At 37.5% G+C, this 25,737-nt stretch overlaps 1 protein-coding gene across 4 annotated transcripts in view; it reads right to left on the bottom strand.

Annotated features, from left to right (window-relative positions):
- Window positions 1-25,737, bottom strand: part of mob2a (MOB kinase activator 2a) — a 49,522-nt gene that overhangs the window by 6,103 nt on the left and 17,682 nt on the right. Inside the window, exons 1-3 of one of the 4 annotated variants that reach the window (XM_084095517.1) lie at window positions 23,080-23,264; window positions 2,004-2,167; window positions 41-134 (exon numbers count right to left, since the gene is read on the bottom strand). In XM_084095517.1, the coding sequence (XP_083951643.1) occupies window positions 41-134; window positions 2,004-2,167; window positions 23,080-23,117 (296 nt within the window). In that variant the 5' untranslated portion in view covers window positions 23,118-23,264. Of the gene's footprint in view, window positions 1-40; window positions 135-2,003; window positions 2,168-9,382; window positions 9,569-18,914; window positions 19,297-23,079; window positions 23,265-25,737 lie in introns of those variants that run through there. The other 3 variants (XM_084095516.1, XM_084095518.1, XM_084095519.1) reach the window with 3 other exon arrangements.

Below are 25,737 nucleotides of genomic sequence, written 5' to 3'. Positions count from 1 at the left end.
GACGAAACAGAGAAAGAGAAATGAAAATGAAAGGACTTACGTATTACAGGCCGTCATGGCTTGACATGTGTCCCCTGTGCAGAACTCTGAGATTGTGCTATACTGCAGATTTATGAGATTGAAGAAGGTTGTTGCTGCAAAGGACAAAAGAAAAGACATTGTGACAAGACATTCACTGATATTTCACAATCACTAAAGCTTAAGAACTTCCTATGAAGGCAGCGTTTTATGGCATCACAGTCATAGCATGAAGTCTGTTCAAAAACGTAGCCAATCAATCATGGTGCCTCATAAGATGCCTCATTTTAGCAGGAAATCCCAAAATACATTGTGATAAGCTTAGTGAAAAAAAATTCAAGTTGATGGCTGAGGCAAGAGAAATGTTGATTAAAAATAACTGTTTTATCCAATACTCTAAATGAACAATAAATAAAGTTGTGTAATTAAAAATGTACAATTTTAAACATCATTTGTGTTTGCTTTTATTTGACTATCCTGTGATTAGCTTAGCAAAATGCTAAGATCAAACTTGAACGTTTTATTGTTCGCCAGGTGAAAATAATAAGTCCAATCACTTAGAAGTCATTCAGGTTAGGGGTTTGCTCAAATCACTAACGCTAAGGACCAGAATTAGGGTACGTTTACACGACAACGATATGCTTAAAACGGAGACGTTTTTCCTTTGAGTTTTCCTCGTACAGACGACACCGTTGTGAAAACGATCCCCATTCACACGGATCCGCGAAAACGACTGAAAACGCTGTAATCTGCTGCCAAGCCAGTAGATGGCGATGAAACACTGTAGACTGAACACGTAATATGCATGTGCATGACATCATTGTCTTCAGAGATCCGCGTTTTTGTTGTTTAAACGGAGACCGTTTTCAAAAACTTGCACTTTGAAACATGTTTTCAAAAGTTTACGTTTTCAGGCACCCAAAATGCCGTTGTCGTGTAAACAAACGGCCAAAACGCATTAAAAGTTTTACGTTTTAGTTGACATTTACGTTGACATGTAAACAGCCCCTTAGTTAACATGCAGTATTTTGTAACTCTTTTTTTTTTTTTTTTACATTTCCTTTTTAACAGGAAGTAAAATTTGGTTCATAATGAAATTTGTTTGTACTGTTATTTTTTTTTTATTCAACTATCCTGTTGTTAGCTTAGCAAAATGCTAACATCAAATGTGAACGGTTTATTGTTTGCCGGGTGAAAATCACAAGACCAAATTAAGTTTTACGTTTTTTATGCGTATACGTACAGTCAAACACGTTGCAGACAATATGATAAGAGTGCGCGGACACAGGCAGTCGACACATGCGCTCTAGACATGTTCATCTTTGTCCAGTGTCTGCAGTATTTTTCTCCAGACGTTATGACCGATGAAAATATCTTTGTATTCTTTTAGTAAAGTTGCGGCTCTCACAACCCCCTCACAGAAGCGCTTGTCAATGTGTGCGTCTGTTGTTGTTGCAGTCTCTGGTATTTTGTTGTTGTTGCTGTTGTTCCATCTCATTAGTTTCAGAAATAATTTGGCTCATAACTAAAGGAATAGTTCAATTAAAAATGAAAATTCTGTCATCATTTACTCACCCTCAAGTTGTTTCAAACCTGTATGAATTTATTTGTTCTGCTGAACACAAAGGAAGATATTTTGAAGAATGTCGTTAACAAAACAGTTGATGGACCCCATTGACTTCCATAGTAGGAATAAAAATACCATGGACGTCAATGGGGTACATCAATTGTTTGGTAAATGATGACAGAATTTTCATTTTGAAGTGAACTATTCCTTAAAATTCTCTCTTTTCACAGCAATAACAATTTAAGAAGGTGGTGCTCAGTAATGGCTTTGTGTACTTTGCACACACACACACTAAAATGTGACAGATTTACAAACTCCTGACTGACAGAAGGTTATTTTTGAAGACGGACAAAGACTCTCAGCCTCAAAATACAGGGCAAACACTCATAACAGCCATAATGTTTGGTTAGGAACTCACTGTTGCTGGCGAGCCATTCGTTGAGGTCTATCTCTCTGGTGGGAAGCGCCACCAAATCTTTCAGGTCGAAGTCCATGACCCGCACTTTTGTGTACTCTGGCTCCAAGTAGTGCTTCTTCTCTTCAGCGGGCGCTTTCTTTCCATTGGGCTTCGTTTTGGATTTCCTGCAAGAAGGGAGAAGAGAGACACGTTAAGATGAGATGCGCAGAGTGGAACGAAGTTGAAGTGCGTTTTTCTCGTTGTCAGTAGCGGCACCAAATGCACAGGTTTTCAAACATTTAAAAATGACGTGGTGTACTAAAATTTTCTAAATTAACTAAACACTAAACATTTTTCTTACACCTTACATATATGTGAGGTGTTCACATATTATTTATTACATTTTAAAATGCATTATTTAATGTAAAAACTACTTTTTTACAAACATCATGAAATGCTTATTCATAAATATGAGTTTTTGGGGATTCACACATGACATTTTGAACTGAAGTAAGATAGCCCAAAAGTAAAATTATCTAGGCTTTTTGACTTTGACACACAGTCATGATGTCATTTCCAAAAAAAAAAGAAAAAAAAAGAAGTAAGAATCATTTTGGAGGTTTTTTTTTTTCTTTCCTTATGTTTTGTTTTCAGAACTTTAGGCCCCCTAAGAAATGCAGAAATGAAAAACATGCTCAACATACACAAACAAATTGCCTTTTTAAAGTTTTTTTCATATTATGAATTAAGGCATTTAAATTGAGTAAAAAAAAACTAGAGCTTCAAAAAACATTTTCTATAAATCTTACCATTTCCTTTATGTGATACGTATTCCCAAATTTAAACATTTTCATTTTATTTCTGAATACAATTCACAAACTAAATGGTCCATTGTCTTGTCCCATTAAAATTTATACAAAATGTTTTAAGCTCTAGTTTTTTTATTTACTCGCTTAAAATTCTTTATTTATAAATTTAATAATACGTAAGGATTATACAATTCAATTTGATGGAATTTTTACCATACGATTTAAATTTGTAAATCATAAAAAAAGGCTTAACATTATTTAATTTGTTTAAAAGAGGCCATTCAAGTCATTGGATATGTAAACCTCATAGATAAAATAAATCGACCCAGACAAGAAAGTGTAAGAACTTCCAAACACTTTGAAAAAACTTCCCAAAGTGGTCCTACATCTCCGCTTCTTTGCAGTAAACCACATTTCTTGTCTGTTTCAAACTCCTGTGTCAAAACAGACTTCCAGTGCTAGTTTTAACATGTAAATGCCAGAATCGCATTGCTGTGGCAGATCCCGCAGCTGGTTGGGACAAAGGTTATAGGGGTCATTAAACAGCTAATAACAAGAGCACAGGCAAGGACGGGTTATAAAGAATTTACATCCTTTCCTTGCGCTCGCTTCGACCCCTATTTGATTTATTATGTTTATGTGAACAAATTAGGTAGAGTTTCTCTTTACTGCTCGCTCATTTTAACTATTTTAACTATCCTTGCAGCCTTAAATCAGTGTTTTGCTTCGAACAAAGGAATCGAATTTATTGCTCACCCACCAACTTCATATCCTGTTCAAGTCTCTCAGCACAACATTCCCTCATTCCCAACCTCAAGTTTCTGACCACCTTCACCTTTTCCTCTTTCCCACACACAACACTCCATCATCAGAGCAGGAAGAGGACTTATCGCAGAGACCAAAGTCCATAAACAGTGTTTTTAAACTGAAGCCAAGACAAAAGGAACGGTTTGTGAGATTAGCGGGATTCTGGATTGCTTCCGAGCGGGAAAGATCTTATCATCCATATCAAGATCTCGAATTGACTCATGTCAAAGGTCTAAAAGGGTTAATCGTGGAGCACGGTCTGATCAAACATCATTGGAGCGTGGGAAGTCTGGGAAACTTCAACTTTAGTTGCATGTCATTCCATTTAGCTACACATGATTAGTGTTCTGGGTAAAACAGGAAATAGAATGAAGATAAATCACCAAGGGAATTCACACTATGAGCTAATTTACTGCTTGTGGTCAAAGATACTGAAAAATGCTAAAAATGAAGGAAATATAGACGGAACAAAAAAAAAGGAGGATATTTCTTCCTCTTTCAACAGACAAACTGCCCTTATAACAACAAGCCGCCTCATTATTACCTTGAGCCAATAAACTTTGCAAAACTCATTCTGCACATGTGCCATCACTGTAAAAAGTGAACAGTTGGATCAACTTAAAAAAATTACTTCAATTGGTAACACCTAAAGAAATTAAGTTTTCTCAACTTAAATGATCACATTTTTCACGATAAAATGTGATAATTTAAGTTGAGAAAACTTAATTTCTTTAGGTGTTACCAATTGAAGTAATTTTTTTAAGTTGATCCAACTGTTCACTTTTTACATTGATCAGGATGGCTTAGGCTATATGACGAATGACATCCAACAATCTTACACTGAAGAATGGACCCAAACCATATAGAAACCAGAATAACAGAGATCTAGCAAAGGGACAACGTACTAGCAACCACCCAGTAACTAGCATCATAGTGGATAGTGTTACCAAAACACTCGGAAATTCATAAACATTTTACATATTGGTGAATGGGTGGCTAATGTATGATTTTGTATGAATCTCAGTACGTTTTCGTATGATGTTGCTTATACGTCCCAATGACGGATAGGGTGTAGGGTGTAATTTTTTTCTAAAAATGTTATGTTTCTGTATAATTCACACATCATACGAATAAATACAAAATTGGCACATAGTAAAATAGTTGTTTTCTCTTGAGATCGGTTGAGCAGAAAATGAAACATCCAATTCAGTTCATTATTCTAAACTAGGATGAGCTTCACTTTCCATATTTCAAATAAAATTGGTAACACTTTATTTTGACGGTCACCTTTAGACATTCTGTTGACTATAAGTAACGTTGCACCTACATGTCAACTAACTCTCATTAGAATATTAGTAGATAGCTAATATCTGCTAACTCTTTATTTTGATGCTCCCCAACTGACATTCTATTGACAATAAGTAACTCTGCAAGTTAACTTATTCTACAAACCTTTACCCTACCAGTCTACTAATACTCTACTAACACTCTGTCTAAAGCAGTGGTCTCAAACTCAATTCCTGGAGGGCCACAGCTCTGCACAGTTTAGCTCCAACCAGCTCCAACTCACACCTGCAAGGAAGTTTCTAGTAATCCTGAAGACTTGATTAGCTGGATCAGGTGTGTTTGATTAGGGTTGGAGCAAAACTGTGCAGAGCTGTGGCCCTCCAGGAATTGAGTTTGAGATCACTGGTCTAAAGAGAGTTAGTTGGCATGCAGGTGCAACGTTACCTCTAGTTAACAGAATATTTAAACCATCAAAATAAAGTAAAACCAATTTATTATCAAAGAACCTTCACCACTGATCTAGAATCAGCATAAAGGATAAACACTGAAGGGTCAACCAATAGCAAGTGAGAGTGAAGCCAGCAAGCAAGCAGGCAGCTGTCAGGTCTTAAGATTATGAATGAGTCTTGAGTCCAGCTGAAAGATCCGAACATCTCCCAGAATCTTTGAAACATTCTTCAAAACACATTCCTCCGCTGACTAATGAAGGGCAGAATTTAATAGAAAGAGAATATGATTTCTTAAAGATTATATACGTACATTCAGAGGTGACAGCTAGTCCAAAATGCAGCTGCTAGAGTTCTTACCAAATCAAGAAAATATGAACATGTAACCCCAATTTTCCACCATCACTTCCAGAGCTTGATCGGGCCTCGCCGGGGCTTCCTCAGGGTCAACGGCCAGGTGTTTTTGGCCCGACGAATACCTTGGTCCAAAGCGGGCCAACTCAGGCTTGAGAAGTGGTTACGAACTAAGGCAGAGTTCCATATGACTACCAGCTAACATCAGAATTAAAGACTTTTAAAACCATTTTAGCTCAAAACTCCCTATTAGCATTTGGATTAAATCCAAAATATTGCCAAATAGGCGCTTTTACATTTCGTTTTGAAACCACATCTTCAGTCATCGCCTCACTCTTGTGATAAATGAAATCTGACTCCTGCTGCTGATCTGTGCTGCGACTCTTGTTCGACTCACGTTGCATTGAGTAGACGCATTTAGTTTTTAATTGTCTATTTTCTAACTAAACAAAATTATTTTTATTCCTATAAAAAAATCAAAATGACGGTGCTGTGGTGGGCAAGTGATGTAACCGGTGTTGCATCTGAACACTGACTATCGCAGCAAGCCTAATCTAGACTAAAAACACATCTCTTTAGCCAAGCATTCACATAATACATCTCATAACCTTGTGATCCAATTATATTAGATCAAAGGCGCATGAATATCTATTGCTTGCCATGTTATGAACAGCAGCTACACTAATTATTCTTCATTTGCTTTTCTGTTTCTAATGATTATGTCAGCTCCAGTTTGGATCCAGCCTTTTTTGGGAGTGACAACTACATGTAAATGTTGGATTGACTTCCTCAAAATGCATTCAGTCAGTCCTGAACACACAACATTAACACAGTAAACATTATAGCCATGGGCGTAGAATACTTTAATAAATGTGAATTTGTTCCCCATACTTTTTTTGGGCAAATGTGTTCACAAAGAGGTTTTCATGGGCCAATGTGAATAAATCTAGATTTAAATTCAAAGAGACAAAATAGTCTAAGCCTGAATGATTTATTCTTATCTAAAATGAGGTGATGTGAATATTATGGGTCACTAAACACTCATGTGCAATGTATGTTTCATTCATACTTGAAGCCAGGGGGCGCTCTCTCGCAGAAACTGAGGGTGTGTCTCAATCATCTCCCTAGTTCAGTAGTCAGGGCACTGATCAGGGAGTCGGACATTTTAAGAGCTGTCAATTGCAAAGTCCTTGCAGTGCACTGAAATGTTCGCTCCCTAAAAAATTCCCACAATGCACAGTCAAAACCATGGAGCATCGATGCTCACAATGTTCCCAAGCAAAGTATTCTTATTTGCTAATAAGTCAAAACACACGCCTCTGTCTGTACGCAACCAAACTCACAAGTGGAGTGACACCATATTTAACTGCAGTGTGAACACTACCAAAGTGGAGCCAAGAATGGTTGTCTGTAAAACTGCTGTGACGCATGAGTTTAGTGTTCGGTACTCAAACACAGATGGTTTTCTGCTGCTGAGTGGATGATACAGGTCTTTGGTTGAAACCTTGGCTTGGTTTGAGAGTTTGAAACTACAATGCCTTTTATGGCAAAGATATCTGCGGGAAACCGCTCTGAGTGGGCATGAAGTGTGTGCGTGTAAAAGGAGGGCTGCTGGCAGCTAGAAAGTTTTTCTTTCTCCTAAAATAAACTAGCTAATGGCTTGAGAATTTGCCCTGCGCCACATAATTCACGAAAACAGTGCTTCCTGGAAAATGACGAAACCCTGGGAAGGCTAAAATAAAACAATGTGCGTTCCGATTTTTGGATGCATAAACTGTTTCTTCATGTAAAAAAACAACTGACATAACAGTGTTCTGGATCCTCAAATGCATTCCTTTCCATGGATTTTTTGGTTTTATCAAAATCAGTCTCCATTGACCTCTTGTGATTAATTTTTAAATATTAAACAATAATAGAGATGTTTGTCTGACACACAATGTGTGTTTGTTGGAAGTGTCTTAAACCATGTGAAACATTCTCTTGTTATCCTCAAAGGTTTGAAATAAATAAGGTTCACAAGTTCTTTAGGGAACTGAAGCAATTAAACACTTAACTACATTGCCAAGTAAACATCTAAAAGCAATTATTAAATGCAGTGTGCTGTTCAGAATCTCAAAGATGAACTATGCATGAGGCTTGACATTATGCAACACACACTGTGCGAATTCTCATCCAGCATCTGCAGCAGCCAAAACATCTAAACATCCCTAAATCATTCTGACTCGAACAAAACTCCGAGAACAGGGCTGGAAACTTCTAAGTTTCCATTCATACCAAAACTGCAATCTGGAAATCAGTAAACAGCAGTAAAACAATCCAGCATCTACCTGTATCTGCGTTGTATCTTTTGCTCTTTATATATATATTAGTGCCGGCCAACGATGAATCGCATCCAAAATAAAAGTTTGTGTTTACATAATATATGTGTACTGTGTATAATTATTTTTTGTATATATATAAAAATACACACATTTAAGAACTATTTGCATGCATTTACTGTATATTTATACATAATTTATATTATATATAAATATTTTATATATAAATTCTTAAATATATGCATACATGTGTGTGTATTTATATACACAAAATAATTATGCACAGTACACACACATTATGTAAACACAAACTTTTATTTTGGATGTGATTCATCGTTGCCCAGCACTAAATAATGTAAGCACCAACATGTATTGGCATAGTTCTTGCAGTAGCCTTGATTAATGTAACATCACACTTTAAAAAAACTAAAATATATATTTTAGTGTCAGGATGAATTTATATTTGCTTCAAACTATTTTATTTAGCGCTTATAATTGTTTCAAACAAACCTGGTGACCTTTAGCATTAATGCAAAAGTAAATTTGCTGGTCTTTGGATGAGTGTGTTTAGCCAAGTTTGTACTACCTGGTTCTCCTTCTGAAGAGTGTGTGACAGTATTAGTGTTAAACACAGCATCACAACAGAGAGGTGGGGGAAGAGGGGGGTCTTCCCTCACTCACACACTTAAAATACTGTTTTACCCCCCCTTCTATCACATTAAAAGCATACTAATGTTTAAATGCAGTTATATACAAAAATAATGAAAGTGCCTTTTCATTTTTTGGCTCCCAAAGAGGTTAAAAAGCCACACACACACACACACACACACACACACACACACACACACACACACACACACACACACACACACACGGCACAAAACACTCAAAACTCACATAGGCATACAGCATAACTTCTTCAAATCACTATCTATCCATCTATCTATCATGTTTTCCCCACTAGGCACTCATTATTACCTGGTGCAAGTGCACGAAGATTTCGAACAATTTTAATGACCTGTTCATGTTTGCTCATGAATATGTAAGTATGAGACGCACGTGTAATACATTACGTGTAATATTTCTCAGCCAATCTGATATCTGAGATCGTAATGTATTATTCGCGCGTGCATTTCATGGTGTGCTAATATTAAATTCCCATAACAAATGTCCTATAGCGAAAAATGCTATAATCACAGTGTCAGTAACATCATTTTAAATATTAAGATTCGTAAAGCATTTATATATCTAATATGTAGGGAAGTCTAAGAACACATTTCAGTCAACTAATTTGCCAGTGTAACGTTACTTGTGACTATCTAATAGATTGATAAAACTAAAAAACAACAACAACAAAAAAAACAGCAAAGCCACGTCACCTTAAAACTTTACCAACAGCCTGAAGAACCATCTTGCAACTTAATCCGTTTCTGGGAGTTTTCTGCGAGTGCATATCCGAAGTGCTATCAACAAATTTGGACTGAGAGTCCAAAGTGTTTTGAACTGACCGGTCTTTCCCTTTCCCCTCCGTGGATGTTTTCACAGAATAGGCAAGTACTCAGTGCATCCTAAAGTTCTTACTCCAAAGTTCTCATTCTACCAAAGGACAGCCAATCAGAACAGGCAATGGGCGGGGCATGATATGTTAACACCAAAACGACAGCCAATCATACGCACGTGGGCGGGGCGTGTTTTGGTTAACATGCAGTTTAGTTTGTAGGTCTACTGTCTGTTGATCCTCTCAATGTTTTATATTCTGGCCAATGTGGTCTAACCATCTTCCGAATGACGTTCCTTCTTTATAACTACATTTAAGAGGAAACATTTAGCCTTATTTCAAGACATTCTGAGGTAACATGACAATGCACAACTTGTTGTCTTTGTTCTGGTTTGTTCAGAAAAAAAAAAACTTCATAAGAGCTACAATACCTTACTACCACATTTAGTTAATATTTATTTAATATTTCGGACAATTTCAAACTCAAAGCCAAACATATAAAGAGTCCAAGTAATGTTTTAAAGGTTAAACAACATAAGAAAATATCAATAAAAAAGTGCCTGACACTGAACCGTGTCAGAAGCCAAACTACACAAAAATTCCTGTCAGAAGAGCAGAGGGAACGTGTTTAAACGTTACTTTGACTGCTGATAGTGAAACAAAATGATTTACTATTTAGCTATAGAAATTATTGAGTATTTAGGGGTGACTAGTATACTTTACAAAAGAAAAATATATGAAGAAATGGATGCGCAAACCGTCTTTTACTGCCTCTGAATACAGAAAAGATAATACACAGAAAGATCTTGTCTTGTTGACTATGAAGGGAAATGAGTCTTTATTTATACCTCACTGAAAAGATATTTATATAATACCGTTGTTACAAAAACAATTTCGTAATTGGAATCTTGTGTCTTCAATGAAAGCCAAAAGGAAAATATCTAATCTAGAAGCTAATAAATCATAAAACCACAAAAGAAGCATTGTTAGTCTGACGTACTCTGACGACAGACAATATTACCACATTTAGAAAGTTCCTTAAGGTTAAAAAAATAATAATAATAGCATATCTCAGTAATCTTCACATATTGCGCAAGAGAATCTTTTGAAAAAATACATGAGTGGCTGGTCTTGCATCGTTAAATGTTATCTGTCAACTGAGGCCCAACAAAAACCTCTGTCTGATCCCACACACTTCACAAGATGTTTACTGACTACCTAATTCACGACAACTGAAACAACGTCGCAGCATCTGCCGTGTCTGATAACACAATTAAGTCACTGATTTACAGGATGCGCTTCAGACTTTACTTTCAATCTTAGGCATTTAGTCATGTTCACATGTGTCCAACTACCAATTATAGAAAGGAACAGATGTACTGTATGATGAGATATCATGTTTGAGACAAGGCCAGTGTGATTAAACAAATGTTACACATCATTCATCTCATTCAATGAGAGCAGGCCAGGTTAAAAAATAAAATGTGATTGAGTAAAAAGGGAGCAAACATTTGAAATCAGCCAGTACTTTTTCCTCAAGCTTGATCATACGATTGGTCACACGGCTGGCTCGACTCGTTCGGTGAGAAAGTCAACGAACATTCCTCTTAGACAAAGCAAACAGAAAAAAAATCCTCTCAGACACAGCACATTAGGCCCGGAGCTAAAGCATCCAGCAGATGAGTAATCCAGCCCTGCTGAAAGACCGAGGGCAACGTGAGATGAACAAGATAGATAAGAACCTACCCACAACCCTGTTGCAATCGGAGAAAAGTCGTTAAATGCTGCAAGAATCTCTCAAAACTTGATTGCAAGTTTCAATTCAAAGTGGCTCAAGGATCATGTGTGGAGGAGTTCATCCTTCTTCAATCATTGTTGATGATCTGGACTGGAGTGTTTCAACAGTTTCATTCCAAGCATTATACAAATCATGAGATGCAATACTTCCAAAACAAGATCTATTTTTGTTCTGGTCAGCAATAGTTCAAAAGTGCAAAAGTAAGTGTTTGTTTCTTTATTCTTGGTATGAATTGTCCATTTTTTATTAGCAAAGTACATCAAATAATTTGTTGCAACACCATGAGTTGTCCTACTCATCTCCCCTGCTGTCCTGAAGAGAGTTTGGAAGATGGCCATCATTAACATGGTCCTGCATCCTATCGCACATTCCTGCAGAGGAGCGACTGCATGCACCAACACACTCTGCTCTCGGCTAACAAAACACACGGCAGGGAGCAGTGAAAGCAAGAGGGAGATGGATGAAGAAGAAAACCTCAGTTTTTACAGCACCCGGTTTTCAATCTTGCTAGTGAGATTTCATTTCATTTTTGGCTGCAATATACGCAGAATTCGTACAAATTCCGGGAAGGTTTACAATTGGATTCTGTGCAAGCGTGACATCACTATGCCCATTTTCAACCCAAAAAAAACAGGTTATATGACGCTTCCAAGAGACTATAAAAGAGAAAATGCACATGTAATGTTAAAAGGCCGAAAAGAAAGTGAGCAAAACAAAAAATGAAGGAAACAGCGAGACGTGTTGTAGCATGTTCAAAAGGCTACACCGCACACGCAGCATTCCTGCGGTTGAAGGATTCGGCTTCAGTTTGAGAATCTAGATACAGGGCTAACAAAAGTACAAACGTATCCTGAAGTCTCGACAGATTAAATCAAAGTCTCAAAATAGTTGGTAGCTGCAGTTCTAACTTGTATGTATCCAAAGCAATTGTGCAAAAACTGTCCAACAAAACCCCAGAATCTACACAGAGTAGCGATACAGTTTCACTTGATAACTTTATTACCAATTAACCAATGAACATTAATCAACTGCTTGGCGTCCATTCCAAAATCAACAACTTTGTCAAATACACATTTTGTGTAAATAGTGTGTAAAATAAGAGTTAATATAAATTCATCAGTGTTTATCAAATCAGCCTTTGGTCTTTTCCACCATCAAATGTTTAGTTAACTAGTTATTTAATACATTTTTAAGAAAATCTCAAAACGAATATCCATTTTTCATCTGGAATGCTGTGATGCCAAAATTCACTTAGCATCTAGCATTTAAAATGACTGGTTTTAGTTTCTATTGTATTTATTAAGCCAAATTAATAAATAATTTTAATTCTGGTCAATTTAAATTAGGTAAAGATAAATTTGGTCATTTATCTTTTGGTCAGCTTGTCACATCAGCCACAATCCCTATCAATATTGGTAATTAAAAACTACCATTTGTCACCTTCAGTTACCATCAATTACAGTGATTTAAATAAATAGTCATTATGATTTCAAGTGGAGTAGGGGGGTTATAGACTTAAAGATGGGATGCAGCTGTTAATCCATAGCAACATCAATTTAAAAAACTAGAAAATAAAGCAGTGGAAAGAACTGGCTTCATTCAGCTTGTGAAAGAGCTTCTGAATGTTGGTAATTATGGAGGCAGAGCCTTTGATCCTTGGATTCGGGGGTAGGAAAAGCTAATCAAGGTCTTTGTTCGGAGAATAAAGAGATGAAAGATGATGAGACAAGCTTCATCAGTGTGGACAGACATTATGTAAAGTAATGAGGTATACATGAATAGTAACGCGCACAAACACGCATCCGAAATGGATGACAAGTTCCAGCAAAGATTTAAAAAGATCATGAGCAAAAATAGCTATGGGCTAAAAAACAAAAACAGTAAAGAAATGAAAAGGCAAGACGACCATGTGATGCGAAATTGCACTGGTTAAACCACAAGTTCCATCTGAAAGCACAAAGAGTTTCAAAGAGTGGATGGCAGCCTTGTTTTTACAACAAGAACTTCACTGCCTCCTACTGGAGAAATACATCGGTACATCAACCAAGTGGCCAAGTGATTGGTTAGCAGTCCAGTTAGCCCCTACTGGTAAATGCTGTAACCACACCATCTGTAAAAAGTATTTTTCTCCATTGACAGCCATTCAAAAATTGTTTCTCCAGGGACTATAGTCATTGCCATCAGGAAGGATTCCTTTACTTACTTACAGCACTTTGCCACATGCCTCGAACCTCTAGAGGTTAAAATCAAGTTAAAAAAAATCATTCTTGCATCAAGCAAAACCTGAACTTTTACTTGTGCTTAAACAAAGGTATTTTCTTCAATACTCTACAGCACAGAGAATGACAAAGACACGTTTTAATGACCTTTTGGGTATGTCAATATTTTTGTAAACAGAAGCACGGAAGGGCCAGGACAGAGGGTCGTCATGACTTTGGGATGTATGTAAGGGTCCAATACAGAAAGACCTTTGTGCACGAAGGCAGAATAAAGCTGACTGCTTAGCTGCGGGATGCCATGTTTGTACATGAAACATGCTTAAGACAACGATACAATTGTGTTACTGAATACAATGCCTTTTTTTGACCAGCTTGGTGAGGGGTGCAAGAAAAGGAAACACTCTCTCAGACAGCGACTAATGCGTATTGACCCTAATGGGGTCAAATGCCAAACAGTAAGGATTTTCTGATAACAGCAGTGCTCAAGTGATTGTTCTACAAATCTGCAAGTCGAGCTTGAGGACATGTACTCCAGCTGTTTTCCGTGCTATTTTAGGCGAATCACTCTGTGGTTGTGTGTCCCAATTCCTTTTTTGGCAAGTACATTTCTATAACCACCCATGAACCGTAATTTGGCCCTTAAGTGCCCTCAGATGCTCATTTCCTGAACCCTCTCCTGATTGTACTTAAGCAGGTCTTCCACTATCATAGACATGTTTCCGGTGTTTACATAAACATCTCCACCCAGCCTCACAGAGATGAACCGGAGATTCATTCAAAGCTTACCAATTTGTACACATTAATCATACTCTTCATTTTTTAATTTAATTTAATAACAAGTGCACAGTTGACATACTCAATGAAACAACCTCAGAATAACTGGGATTGAGAGTCTACTCAAAACAAAGCATTGTCATGTGAAAGGCTCTGCCTCATGTTTTCATTGGCTTTAGAAATGTAAACAGCTGCCCAGCTCAGGTGTGAGGCTCATGGAAACTGTTATCCTCTAAGTAGCTTAGGTGCCTCTGGGAGGGAGGTAGTTTCAAAGAAACTCATCCAGACAGACCTCAGAGCCCATTCGTATCATCCCTGAGGATCCTGAATCCACAACAACAGAATGTTGTTTCCTAGTCATGACAAACCCGATGCTGGTCTGGCCAACCATTTTCAGAAGTTCCAGTTCTTAAAACTCAAGACTGACATGCTTTCCATTAGATGTGAAAAACATAGAACGGAAGTGCAGAGGACACGGCTACATGCTTCGGAAGGAAGCAAAACTTTTATGCTTACCTGTCCTGATTACTTATGCCTCTCATTCTCAGATCTGAACAGCAAAAACGGAAAGAATGACTATCAGACTTTTGTCAGATCACCATAAAAAGCGGTCTAACACTCTTAGTATGGACACAAACATCTATCCAGCTGGTCTCTTTAATGAGTGATAATCTCCATAATCATAAAGTGGATTCAGTGACTAACCAGAGTTCAACGAATTCAACGAACTGGAATCTGACACAACTTTGAGAACAAAGGGAAATCTACAGGTGTGCTCAGGGATCTCTCAAACAAAACTCTTAAACATCTTTTAAAGATTTGATGACCTTTAGAAACTTTTGTGATTCGATCTGGGAACGCAGTTTCCTGACAGAATGATAGAAACCTGCGCACCTTGACTCTGAAACTGTGTAGACACCATCCAATCTGTGAAACTGTAGACGCCACCTAATCTGTGAAACTGTAGACACTATACAATCATACTGGAACTGGTGATTTCAGCCAGTTCTTACCATTTATGTACAATAGGCATTCGACGGTTAGTGAGTCGTCCATAGGCACACCATCTGAGGCCAAAACTAGCCTATATTCTACAAGAGGTAGGATTGCCCATATCTGTTATAAGCACAGGGTCCAATGTAGGATTGCTGAAGCACTCTGTGCAAAACTGCCACATTAAACAAACAAAGATCACTCCTTTTGAAAAAGAAATGGTTCAAAAGAGGTCATTTATAAAACTGGACCAAACAACCCTGAATGCACCATCTATCCTCTATATACGCCATCGTAACATCTCTTCAAAGAATTTCACTCATCCAGTTTACACCTCCAAATAGGTAACTCCCATGATGATAAAAAAATCCCTTGACGTCAAGACGTGTAAATAGGGTTAAATGTCGAGAACTAACCTTATGCATTATGCAATATATATGCATATGCATTATGCAACCTTGACGCACATATGCAACTAAATGGGTCCATCAGAGTGCAAGTATACCTGAACAAGCGAGGCCCCAAGGCATTTCCAACCGGATGACGTCACAGCTGCGACCTCTGGATGTTACGTAATAGGTGATAGGTAAACCTGCTGTGATGAGCAATACTGCGTTCCTCCTTGTAATTCTCCTCCAACAAGAAGCTCTTGTCTGCTAAATATAGAAAGGCTTAGCACTGCAAAAAAACATCACTCCCGTTATGAGATGTGAACATTATCAAGCTAAGGGAGTGGTGAGGACTTCTGTGGACTTGTGGAAACCTAACCTCCCTCAATTTCACCACAACTTATCACAGATAATTAAAAAAGTAATGAAAGGGTCATATCTGTCAAGAATGAACACCATCTATAAGGTAATTAAACGAGTACTGGGAGGGGTGGACATGTGGTTTGCGGAGTACCGCCAAAACAGATTATGCCCTACACCACTTAAGCATGTATTTATTCTTCGCTGATGTGATTAGGTGTCAAACGGCTGGATGTGTGCAGAGTCTCCAGCGGAGGTGGGAATGAATGGAGTGACCTTGGGTGCTGATGCTGATTAAGCATTATCAGGTGCTCACGCTGCAGCTCGGGATGCTGAGGAAGAGCAAGAGTGGCATCGCTGCAACCGGATCTATCGCAGTGGGAGGAGGCGCTTACATAATTTTCACACAAGAGACGGAAGTGGGCATGACAGTGTGGAATTGGGAGGTCTGAAGAGGCTACAGACAATATGACAACATTATTCAATGATAACAACATACAACAAAATGGTGGATAAATATATCTGATCATAAATGCACTGCAAATTTATTGCTAAAACTTGTTAAAGACAATTAAATTGTACAATAATATTTAAATACAATCTAGTATATCCTACCTTTTGAGTAATTATTTTATAGCTTATTTGATGGCTAAAGGTACAAATCTTTAAAGTCCCCCTGTAGTCAATAACTGTATCCCTCAAAACTCATCTTTGATCACCAAGATTACTTATTTAAATGTTTTTTCCTTGAAAAAAAAATTCTTCATGCCTTAAAATAGCTTGAATGTAACTCTACACCCTTGCCTCATTTAATATAGGCAGTTCTATGTACGCAGTTCAAATGAGCCCCGCCTCCACTCACTCACACCAGCTCAGAGATCCACTCGTTGACGTCAGAAATTGAACACCAGCGATTTCAAACCAAGTTTTTGAGATTGTCTTTGGTTCAATGCAGATGAAAATATTCAACAATTTATTTAATTTTTTTTACTTTTTTATGCATTTGTACATGGTTTGTCTTAAAGCATATTAAAAACACCACATAGACATAAACAACATTGGTTTTCACCACAGGGGGACTTTAATGTTTTACCCATTTTAATAGGATTTAGACTAAAGATATAATCTAGAATTTTGTGTTTTTAGGTGATATCACAAATAAAAAAATGGGTTTAGTACAGTACAGTTTAGTTCTTCTGAAACCTGGCTTAGAAAAAGAATTGAATGTGAAATTAGGAACAGTTGACTGGAATTTATCAGCATACAAAATCAGACTGAAGATTAAAAAAAAAAAAAAAACTACTACTAGACAAAAGCAACATGGCTACCAATATTTTGTACATTCTTTTTCATTTAAATACAATCCAAATTTCCACCTTCCTAATTAACAGTTACTTTTATAGAAGTTAAGTAAATTAAGTATTCCTCACAATGCTAATTTTATTCAAAAGAAAACCTGTAAGATCATGAAAATAGACCTTAGCTTCCCAAGACGTGATCGTCATAAGAGATTGGCCCGAAGCTAGAGAAGAATGCAGACAGTAAGGAACCGCCGGCCGACACAGTCCAATCAAAGCACATCAGATTAAATAGACAACCCAGTCAGATGGCATAGCAGATAACAACATAGTCCAAAACCAGACAGCGCTGTAATATTTTTAAACTTCCATAACAAATCACTTCCATGAAAAATCTTACACCACATTTTGACCACCTTTGAGGAACCACCAAATCACTCAACAAATCTGTTTACACAATCACAAACAGGATGCGATTACAGATTTTGAGAGTTGGACTTCGCCTATAAACAAGTTTAGCAACACTATAATTGATACAGCGTGAACTTTGCAAGGATGCATTTTCCATTCATCCAAGTCTTGGCTTGGTCACATAAAACAGTTTCCATCTACGCACAGCTTATTAGTGGAGTTATTGCAACTTGAGAATAACTTTGATATAAGCTGTTATCTAAACATCAGACACTATACAGAGGCTAAACAGTTTTTGTGGAAAGCAGGTGTGTCTAAAAACAACATCCCAGAGAACAGAACTTGGCAACGTAAACCTGAAAGACTAAACAACACCACCTGACGGCGGTGTTATAAAACAAAACAGTGTTTGGATACTGCACTGAAAAGACGTGAACTCCTTACACACCGGACAGCCAGAAGCATTTCAGCCGCAGAAGACAAAATAAACTGGCAGATCAAGCAGATCCTGATGGTTTTCTAGCTTTCCAAGCGTAAACATTAACTGTGAATCAACACAAAAGTCTAAAAGGAGACGGAAACATGAAGGAAAGATGAAGAGGGTAGAAAAAAGAATAGATGGATCAGCAAAAAAAAAAAAAAAAAAAACTTTTAATCAGATACATCTGGGACTTTTCACTTTGGACGGCATCCTTGAAAAACCATGGAACTTCAGAGATTTGTTATATATAGCAGTACCGCAGTAAAATAAAACTACAACCACATGTAAAGGGAAAAAAGGAAACAGCATCTCTCAAGCATTACATGTGAAGAGAATGCTTTGGTCTGTTCACATTCACTAACTTTCGAACAGCCGCCTTGCTTAACTTTTCCAAATTGAGGTAGAGGTCGAAACTAACATTGGAAAGGGCAAAGTCTGCCCTTAGCTGTAGGGAAAAAGCAAGTTGGGAACACAGTGTCCAAACCAACATCGGTCTGCAGCCCCCACACACTACAAACTGCATTGATTTTGAACTATCTGCTCTTTCTAGCTGAAGGTTCTCATCGTACAACATCATGCTTGATCTCTGCATAGCCTGGCACAGCTTCAAGAACATCCACAACTCCAAGGCAGTGGGGAAAAAAAATAAAACACGCGGAAGAGGATGATAAAACATCCCAAAACTGGTACCTGTAAAAGAAGCAGTCACAACACACTAGAACCCCCATGCAGCTTGTGAAGTCGGCAATCAGATTGTCCTGTCCTCTGTTGTGCTGGCTTTAAGATGTACTACAGGTGAGTGGCATCCGTTAGAGCGGGAACTCTTGGCATAGCATCCTCACAGATCTGCAGTGGAGCCCCAAACTGTTTCTCCCTCACGCTTTCAGACTCCCTCTCCTGTTTCCCGATCTGTTTTCAGTTGCTGGACTGCACACAGTTGGAGCTTTGTTAGGTGGTGATTTCCCTTGCCGCGGTGCAGACAGAACAACACTTCAGTCAGCAAACAAATACAAGCGTCCGCAGCAGGCGAGCACAGCGCATACAGTCGCTCAGCACTTGTGTGTTCCTCTCTGCTGATACCCTCAGTTTCCCCCCTCCCATCTTCTCTCTCTCTCTCATTCTGTCGCCGTCTCTCTCCCTTTCCTCCCCGTCTCACTCTCCCGTTGGCTCTGACTTTGAGGCGGGAGCGACGGGTTGGCAAATAGACTTGCTGCAAACCGATGACGGCCCACTGCAGGAATATTCTGAGCCAGGAAATTTTTAAGGGCCCAAACAGCCCCTGCAAATGGTGCTGTTTCTTTCCAGGAAAACTTTCTCCACTCTCAAAAATAAATAAAAAAACGATAAAAAATACTCTCTGCATGGGTAAGTACCTCAAGATAAGAGACCAATGTTAAATAAATAAATAAATGGTGAAATGTTGCAATGTAGGGGAATGACTCTGGAAGCAAAGCTATTAACAAATATAAATACTTTTAGGGCATAAAGAGTAACAAGGAAAAAGAAAAAGACTTTCTCTTACTTAAAAATAAAATCAAAGAAAGTGATTTCTCCTCCTCTAGCAAAAAAAAATATCCAATCCCAAACATTGGTTGAGGTTGAGGTTGACAGAGCCGCATCCTGATTGGCTAATATGTGCTGTCTGATTTTGCTTTTCTGTTTACAAAGCTTAGAGTTATCACAAAGACAGTGCTATTTCTCAGCGGCCAAAACGCATAAAAAGTTTTACATTTTTAGTTGAAAGTGGTGTCGTGTAAACAGCCCCTGAGAGATGCGGCAGAGATTCCTCTGCTCATACAGTGTGAGCACTGAACTTAGTGCCTGGACTGGAGTTATTTTTAGTGCCTTACTGGGCTTGAACAGTCAAATACACACATGTAATAATATGTTAATAATTTGACAATATGTCAAAATGCCTGTCTTTTCAAGTAACCTCATAAACAGTCGTTTATGTCTAAAGTGAACGTAAATAATTGAGAAAGAAAGCACATGTGTATCAGATATTAGATCCGTGCATTAGCTCTTAAAGCGACAGCAGTCTAATAAACCTGCTTTGTTCTATTGTAGTTTTTTGTCATATCTTTTGTTTCTATTTTATCACTATTTACTTGTCTGTAGTGAGCTTGAGTTTTTTTTGTTTTTTACTTAGGCTAGTATTAGTTTTTTAAGTGATTCTGAAATTGGTGATGAGATTTTTGAATTTTCAATAAAATTTTTATATCACAAAAACTTTATTTAAAGCAAAAATAACTATATTGTGATATATCGTTCTCGTGAAAAAATGTGTCATATGGTGATACAAGATTTTGGTCATATCGCCCATCAAGAGAACGATTTTTCACCCCCAAAAAATTATGTTGACATTTACCTACACATTTTCTCCATGTAAAAGAAAAGGAGAAATTCTGAATAATCTTTATGTAGCTCTTTATCATACGACATAGTTAACGGCAACCATGTATGTCAAGCTCTAAATAGGACATATATCACACTAAAAGCACCACTAAAGAGGTCCATGTGCCTCCTTCACTTTATTCCAAGTCCTCTGGCAAACAGACATATATGTACATTGCTACTCATTGATAGTCTTCCCTTCCATCAATGACCAGTGCGTCAATGTGTCCAGCTTTGAAGTCAGTAAATACGGTCAACGGCTGCTCAACCGTACTTGCTCGACAGACAAGAACAAATCTCATTCTTGGACTTTACGGAGTAAGGACTTGACAGAATTTTGTCATTACAAGATCTTGACCAAAAATGAATGCAGCTCTTGATGGAAATAAATGTTGTGATGTTATTTCCATCAAGAGGTGCATCATTGTTTGGTTCAGATCTTGTATTGTCAATGCAAGAGTCCAGCGCTCTGTCAAGTCTCCTCCAGCACATCCCAAAGACGTTCAATGAATTTAAGGTCTGGACTCAGATTGATTGATGAAAATGATTCTTCATGCTCCTCCCAACCATTCTTTCTCAATCTGAGCTTGATGAATTTTGACATTGTCATCCTGGAATATGGCCATGATGTGTCTTCATACATGGTTGTTTAAGAAATGAAAAGCTACACACTCCATCATTTAGGCTTAGGCCCCGTTTACACGTACATGGTTATTTTGAAAAACGGAGACATTTCCCTTCGTTTGCACCCTTCGTTTACACGCAAACGGAGGATTCGCCAATGAAACCGATTCTTTCTAAAAACTCCGGCCAGAGTGGAGATTTTGAAAATCTTCGTTTGCATGTAAACTGAGAAAAACAGAGTTTTAGGCAGCGACGTCACAGAATGTGACTATTTTCGGGATTCTGATTGGCTAAGGTGGGCTTGAGCTTCTCGTTACACTGCCACCTACAGGTTTGGCATGCTCTTGACAGCATATACACAGGTTCGTGTGCACGATGTTATTTTTGAAAACGAAGAGGGGAGAAATGTCCGTTTATGAAAATAGCCATCCACGTGTAAACGTAGCCTTAGAAGAACTGTTGCCAGAGATATAACAAGCTAGAAACATAATAATCACTGCAATAATGATCTAATCATAGACTCTTAAGCATTTGCCTATTTAAATCCAAACAGATACTTTTTTTTGTCAGTAAACTGTCATTGCATGGGGAAAACAAAATTAAACCCTCTTTTTGTGTTCCACTGAAAAAATAACAGCATACAGGTTTGAAAAAACAAGAGGGTGACTAGAAAAATGACAATTATCTTTGGGATAATCTATCCCATTTATAGTATATATCAGTTTAATAATAAACAAACACACACATCACCTACATAATAGGCTATGTGGCTTTCTTAAAAATACTAATAAGAGAAAATGATATTTGTGTAGCAAATAGCACATTATTCAACACAAATAAAAACTCATTGCAAGCGGTCTCTTTATTGTTTCTACATGTAAATATGCAGGTGATCAATTACCTAACCACAGAAAAAGATTACGTCACCCATTGTGTCAAATCTAAAACCACTGAGAGGAGCTATACCTCAAGCCTCAGTTTTAAATCTTAGCTCTCTCTGCATAAAGCTGGGAACACAGTGATCTTCTCCCGGACTCGATGACGTTATTCCTAGCAGCACAAAGTGATTACAGAGCAGAAGCTCTGGAAACTACAGCGCCCGAGCTATGATAAGAACCTTCCCTTTGTAAGGGAAAAGCTGCAGAGAATACAACTGTTTTTCTTCCAGACCTGGCCAGGAAGAATTAACATTTTTGGGGAACACCAGGGAGAAATCGTAATGAGCAGAGAAAGTGCATGTGTCTTGTGTCCTAATGATCTGACTATGAATGGACTGGTCACTCAGAGCCTTAAATGCTGAACTCCAATGAATAACAGTTCAGGGGAGACAATAGGAACGAATGATGCTATGCATTAGTTTCGGTTCTCTCAATGGAAATGGGGGAAAAAAGAAACACCCCTCCCTTCTAAAAGCAAGATGTACAGGTTTACTGGTTTATTTCACAGAAATTAAACCCCTGTTGCTCGTTAGAAGAAAACGTAAACGTTTAACAACTTCGTAAACTAAAACAACGCTGCAAAATGAGTTCGCATGTTGCTGCTAGCGTGTGTTACTCATTAAACACGATAAAACAAAGGTGTTCGTTATGACATAGTAAATTTAAACGTTTTTAAAAGAGTCTCGTTCAGTGGGAACGCGGACTATTCAAACGCCCTGCGTGACCTTACGGAAGCGCTCACATGTGGTTTTAGCGGAATCGAACGTAACAATTAAATTCGAACGCGAAACGGTTGTCGTGAACTTAAAAACACAAATGAAGCGAATTCAAAATTCCGCGTGAAAACATAGGAATCAATGAAAGAATGATTATGCCAGGTCGATATTTAAATTGCTTACCTATTTAAGGTGTACGAACCGTTCCGTTTAAACCTCATTTTGGATGATAAAAGTTTGATGATTAAATCCAGAACTGTAAAATAATCAGACTGCTAACGGAGTATGTTACAGTTAAGCTGCTGAAACACAAAGAGAGGGGAGTCCTGAGTACGAGACCGCCTCTAATGTCCGTTCGTCTCAGTAGGACTGGTTTAAAATCAGACAGGGGGATGAGAAGGGGATTAACAACACTTTCATTGTGTGCTTGTGAAGTTATTTATGGAAATAAAACGGTCATGTTTTGTCTGAGTTACGTTCTTTTGGCGAAACCGCGGCATGGATGGAGGGTGTTTGATTGCATTCGGGAAACTGGCAAACAAAGACGAGCGTTTCCAGGCAGACGAATTACAATAAAGTTTAAATATGCTGCCAAATGTGTGTGTGTGAGTAGAGCGAGAGAGAAAGAAACATGTTGGAGTCATACCACCATTAATTTATCTGGTTCCAAACAGTGAAAGCACAGAGGATCCTCTTATAACTATCCCAAGACATAGGCTATATCATGACGGGAAGAGCTAAAAATAACCATAATGATATACTTTAGAATCTCAACCATGAGACCCCACCCAATACAGCAACACTGGTTCCACTTAGTGCCAGACTAAAAATAGAACCAGACCAAAAATCCGAGCAGTAGCCTACAGCTCTGAAAGCAACAAAAAGAAGAGTGCATTTTTCATGTATCCAGGGGAAAAGATTAAGTGAGCTAAATCTAGCCCTATAATGCAATAAAACTAATTCATTAAATTCATTCAGAGGAAATTGTATGTGTTCATAAATGTAAATGTAAATGTAAATTGTCCTCTAATGGACAGATATGGTTTAGTCTCTCTTTCAATGTATGTTTTTAAATTGTTTAAAAAATATATTTAAAAAAAAAAAAGAACAAATCTCCATAACACATTAAGTTTGTAGAAAAACGTTGCTGCCCATTTTAAGTGCAACCAACTTGGATGTTTACATTATTTCAACTTAAAATACATTAAACTGACTTAAAATATGAGTTGAATCTTTTATAACAAACTTATTTTGATGAGTTAAAGCAAAGTAAAAACACAAGTTGTCATTATGTATTGATCATATAATTTTTTACAGTGAGGGCAATGTTGTCACCTTTTTATTAGCCCATGTTGTTTTGTGGATCTTTGTCACTTGGTTTAAATCTCTGGTTTCAGGAGTAAAAAGGTCACATAATTTAAACTGGAATAAAATAAGAAATTATTTTCTAATACATTTAATCATTCAGTATGAATTACCAAAATAGACATGTCTTCATACATAAAGGTCATATATATATATATATATATATATATATATATATAGGCTATATATATATATATATATATATATATATATATATATATATATATATATTATATATACCCCAAAATCATTTCATTTAAAATCATTTACTCACCCTCAAGGTTTCCCAAACGTGTATGAATGTCTTTTTTCTGAACACACACAAAAAAAAAGATATTTTGAAGAATGTGGGTAACCAAATATGGACCCCATTGACTTTTTCTATGGAAGTTAACTGTCTGGTTACCGACATTCTTCAAAATATCTTCTTTTGTGTTCAGCAGAAGAGAGAAACTCATACAGGTTTGGAACAACTTGAGGGTGAGAAAATGATGACAGCATTTTCATTTTTGGGTGAACTATCCCTTTAAATATAGTCACACAAATCGGCTTACAAATGGAATAACATCCTCCATTAAATAAAACATTGAAGCAGTGATGTTTTCTTTCCTATTTGTTGTGCTGGACTCGTGAAATTCATCCCATGTGTGGTTATGTTTAATTTCTTTGAATTGTCCTTCAGTGAATTCCTCTTCCTGTCTTTTCAATTCAAATTCCCACTCATCATCCCGTGGGGTGTGGTGAAATCGTGTGTGAAGTGCACACTCATGAATTGAAAAGGAGCCAGTTCTTTCTTACATTCTCAGTCTTACCCGACCCTGCAGTATGATACAGAATATGATGAATGTGTTTCTCTCTGTGTAGGTAAGTCTCTTGCAGAGAGCTTGGCTGGCAGGACCATCAGTATAATTACAGCAAGCTGGCAGAGTCCTGAGGGATCGATTCATGCGGCTGCAGAATGAGTTATGCAATCCTCAGCGAGAACCATCAGAGCACCAGGACAAGCCAGCCGTACAGTCCTGGGACAGACTGCTGTTTACTGTGCAACATGGACACACAACACCACCTTCCAGTTTCAGAAGTGGCTGAAACTTACAATGTAAAAAAAAATGATTGCGAATTACTGTAAAATACTGTAAAAATGCTACGGTCAAAAACTGTAAACAGAAAGTTTCCGTACTATATACGGTGAATAACTGTGATAGATCTAACCGTACATTTAATAACCGTAAAATACCGTTATATTGACAGTTTTTGGAAGTGAAAAAGAATAAGTCTTTGTATTATTTACAGTGAAAAAACGTAAATTGACATTCCCACAATTCCCTGCGCGACACTTCACATTTGATGTATTTTTGTTGAAATAACTATGTTTCTTCATAGTTTTTCTACGTTTTTTTTTTCTAATCAGTTATGTACATTAGGGTTTAATGTTACATTTAATGCTGCTAAATTAATGTTTATTGCATTTTTAAA

Source organism: Abramis brama (assembly GCF_963993115.1).
Source record: "Abramis brama genome assembly, chromosome: 20".
In the NCBI taxonomy this organism is placed as follows: Eukaryota; Metazoa; Chordata; class Actinopteri; order Cypriniformes; family Leuciscidae; genus Abramis; species Abramis brama.
This window is presented reverse-complemented; position numbering and strand designations above follow the sequence as displayed.